General features: G+C 57.3%; 2 protein-coding genes across 3 annotated transcripts in view; both read left to right on the top strand.

The window, feature by feature from the left end:
- DHRS13 (dehydrogenase/reductase (SDR family) member 13) overlaps positions 1 to 2,224 on the top strand; it is a 13,795-nt gene extending 11,571 nt beyond the window's left edge. The window contains exon 5 of the mRNA XM_011940873.1: positions 1,699 to 2,224. Within this exon, the coding sequence (XP_011796263.1) occupies positions 1,699 to 2,150 (452 nt within the window). The 3' untranslated portion in view covers positions 2,151 to 2,224. The remainder of the gene's footprint in view (positions 1 to 1,698) is intronic.
- An 861-nt stretch (positions 2,225 to 3,085) lies between these two features.
- Positions 3,086 to 3,694, top strand: part of FLOT2 (flotillin 2) — a 19,922-nt gene continuing 19,313 nt past the window's right edge. Inside the window, exon 1 of one of the 2 annotated variants that reach the window (XM_011940829.1) lies at positions 3,086 to 3,378. In XM_011940829.1, coding sequence (XP_011796219.1) covers positions 3,330 to 3,378 — 49 coding nt within the window. In that variant the 5' untranslated portion in view covers positions 3,086 to 3,329. The remainder of the gene's footprint in view (positions 3,379 to 3,694) is intronic. The other variant, XM_011940828.1, reaches the window with a different exon arrangement.

Genomic DNA, 3,694 nt, shown 5'->3' with positions numbered 1-3,694 from the left:
GGTTCCAGGAGGGAGGGAACTAGGGGTTTCGGGAACGCAGAGGTTTGGCTGGATTCCAGAGCCCGGGATTGGGGGCGGGTCGCGCAGCCCTGGAGGGCAGGTGCCTGTATGGGGAGGGGCCCTGAGACGGAGGTCCTTTCTCTGGGCACAGACCCGTTAATTCCAAGCACGCTGAGGCTCGTTGGGGATTACCGGCACTGCCCGCCCAGGAGACGCGGGTGGGGCCTCTACAGGTTGGGAAACCCGGTTCTGGGCTGTGCAGCTCGGGATTGCAAAATGCTGCAAGTTCCATTATTTCTGTCTACGTGGGGCATGGGGACTGCGGTACTGGGGAAAACGAGCCGCTATTGAGATTTTATATTTGGGGTGCTTTGAGAAGCGGCTGACACCTTGCAGGCCACCAGGTTGTGCAGCTCTTGACTCTCAGGAGCTGGGGGAGGGGGGTCCTGGTGCCTGACAGCTTGGAGACCTGGAGCTGGAAGAATTTCTCATGTCTGTCTTCCCACTATCAGTGCTGATTTTTTTCAGCCTGCGTGCAGATTTGGTAGAACTGGTTACTGAAGAGGTAGAAGGGGGTAGAAGCCCTGAGCCAGGCCTTATCACTGCCAACCCTTGGAGAGGTGTGATAAATCCACTGGGAATTTTCATTCCAAAATATGGCTTCAAGTTCACTTTGGGTCTCAAAATCAGTCTCTCCACTGGGACATCCGCAGTGTGTGGGAGATAAGTACCCTACCCCCCTGAAGACCAGAAATAGCCTTGGGGACAGAAGGGAGACTCCCAGAGAACACTGAAGCCAGACTTGCTCCTCTATATGACCTGGACCTGTCTCCCAGTCCACACCCTTAGAGAAGGATTTTAGAGACCAGAATCTGCACTGCACTTGTTTTTCTTGTGGAATTTCCTTCAGGAAGCCCAGACTCTGGACTGAGAAGACAAAAGCTACAATTCCATCCTTGTGATGGGACTGAGCGGCAAGAAGAGCCCCAGAGATGGGCTGCTCTGTGCCTTCCAGTTACTGAGAACCTGGTCTTCAGAACAGAAGTCAATGCACTGTTAGCTTTAAAGCCATTTTAGGGGTGGGAAGAGGAGGTCATGCTGAGAACTGAGAATGCTGGAGTCAGGGAAGCAGAGAAGGTTGGGGGTGGCGGATAATGCCTGGCACAATGATACCTTGGGATTTGAGATGATCAAGCTGAGATCCAGCTCCCTCTTGCGTGTGGACTCCTGAGAGAGCAGAGCAACTGCTCCCGCCCCTGCCCCTACCTGTCTACCTTGCTCCTTGGACCTGCATCTAAGACCAGAGGCATCTCACCTAGCCCAGTTTCAGAAGGAGGATGCTAATACATCTCATGGTCATCTTTTTCATCCTTTTTTTTTTTTTTTTTTTGAGACGGAGTCTCGCTCTGTCGCCCAGGCTGGGGTGCAATGGCCAGATCTCAGCTCACTGCAAGCTCTGCCTCCCGGGTTTACGCCATTCTCCTGCCTCAGCCTCCCAAGTAGCTGGACTACAGGTGTGTGCCGCTATGCCCAGCTAATTTTTTTATTTTTAGTAGAGACAGAGCTTCACTATGTTGCCCAGGCTGGTCTCAAACTCCTGGGCTCAAGCGATCCTCCTGCTCCACCTCCCGAGTAGCTGTGACTATAAATGCACACCACTGTGCCTAGCCCAACTCTTTTCTTTCTTCCTGCCTACAGGGCCTGTGAACTCGGAGCTGTTCCTGCGCCATGTTCCTGGATGGCTGCGCCCACTTTTGCGCCCATTGGCTTGGCTGGTGCTCCGGGCGCCAAAAGGGGGTGCCCAGACACCCCTGTATTGTGCTCTACAAGAGGGCATTGAGCCCCTCAGTGGGAGATATTTTGCCAACTGCCATGTGGAAGAGGTGCCTCCAGCTGCCCGAGATGACCGGGCAGCCCATCGGCTATGGGAGGCCAGCAAGAGGCTAGCAGGGCTTGGGCCTGGGGAGGATGCTGAACCCGATGAAGACTCCCAGTCTGAGGACTCAGGGGCCCTATCTTCTCTGAGCACCCCCCACCCTGAGGAGCCCACAGTTTCTCAACCTTACCCCAGCCCTCAGAGCTCACCAGATTTGTCTAAGGTGACTCACCGAATTCAGGCTAAAGTTGAGCCTGAGACCCAGCTCTCCTAACCCTCAGGCCAGGATGCTTTCCATGGCACTTAATAGCCCTTGAAAACCTCGGATGTGTGCCAGGCCATGCCCTGGACACTGATGGGTTTATGATCTTTTTTTTTTTTTTTTTTTTTGAGGCGGAGTCTCGCTCTGTCGCCCGGACTGGAGTGCAGTGGCCGGATCTCAGCTCACTGCAAGCTCCGCCTCCCGGGTTTACGCCATTCTCCTGCCTCAGCCTCCGGGGTAGCTGGGACTACAGGCGCCCGCCACCTCGCCCGGCTAGTTTTTGTATTTTTAGTAGAGACGGGGTTTCACCGTGTTAGCCAGGATGGTCTCGATCTGCTGACCTCGTGATCCGCCCGTCTCGGCCTCCCAAAGTGCTGGGATTACAGGCTTGAGCCACCGCGCCCGGCCCGGGTTTATGATCTTGACCTCCATGGTTACTTTCTGGGGCCCCAAGCTGTGCCCTGGACATCTCTTTTCCTGGTTGAAGAAGTAATGGGTGATTATTTCTTCCTGAGAGTGACAGTAACCCCAAATGGAGAGATAGGGGGTAATATGCTAGACCCTGTGCTTCTCGGAAATTTGGATTTAGTATTTTCAGGCCCCACCCTCATTGATTCTGATCAGCTCTGGAGCAGAGGCAGGGAGTTTGCAATGTGATGCACTGCCAACATTGAGAATTAGTGAATTGAGCCCTTTGCAACGGTCTAGCTAGGTAGTTAAATTACCCCCACGTTAATGAGGTTGAATAAGGCTCCCGAGCTAAGGGACTTGCCCAAGGTCTCACAGTGAGTAGGAGGAGGGCCTAAGATTTGAACCCAGGGGTCTGAGGCCAGGGCCGACTGCCATAAGATGCGTGCTGAGAAGTGAGTCTGGGCAGGGCAGTTGGTATCGAGGTGCCCCATGGGAGTAGGGGACGCCTTCCGGGCGGAGGCAGGGCTGGGGCGATCTGTATCTGCAGCCCCTTGGAATAAAGCGCGTTGACCGCCGAGGCTGCGCTCGCTCCTGCCTCAACCCGCCGGCCCCGCCCTCCGCCGCCACACTTCCGGCGGGGCTGCGACCACAGAGGGGCGCGGGCGAGCGGGCGGCCGGCCGCTGGGGGTGGCGGGATAGGCTGGGCGCGGCCAGCGCTGCGGACCCGCTACTGGTCTCCGGGTCTGTGCGGTCCCGAGGGCCCTCCGTGCCGCCGGCGCCATGGGCAACTGCCACACGGTGGGGCCCAACGAGGCGCTGGTGGTTTCAGGTGAGGGGGCGGCGAGGAAGGTGGGCGCTGTGGAGGGTGCTCGTGGTGGGTGCAGGGCTGGGGAGTGCACGGGGAAGAGCTGGGCCTGAGTCCACCGCGCGGCGCAGGGCGCTGGCCCCCGGGCGGCACCTGAGGCCCCTGACAAGAGAGATCCCCTTGTACTCACGCTTTCCTTGCTGCGCACCCTCGGGCACCCAGCAGGCGCTCCCCCTCCCGCTGCATGTTTTCCTGTGTTTATTTGCTTCTCCTCCCCCTCCCCCTCCCTAGGCGGGGCCTCCCCGCCGCTCCACCGTGTGGTTGGGGGTCCAGAACTGAA

The sequence above is a fragment of the Colobus angolensis genome, unplaced genomic scaffold (assembly GCF_000951035.1).
Source record: "Colobus angolensis palliatus isolate OR3802 unplaced genomic scaffold, Cang.pa_1.0 Scaffold193, whole genome shotgun sequence".
NCBI classification, from domain to species: domain Eukaryota; kingdom Metazoa; phylum Chordata; class Mammalia; order Primates; family Cercopithecidae; genus Colobus; species Colobus angolensis.
The sequence above is the reverse complement of the archived record's forward strand: the minus strand, read 5'-3'. Positions and strand labels throughout refer to the sequence as shown.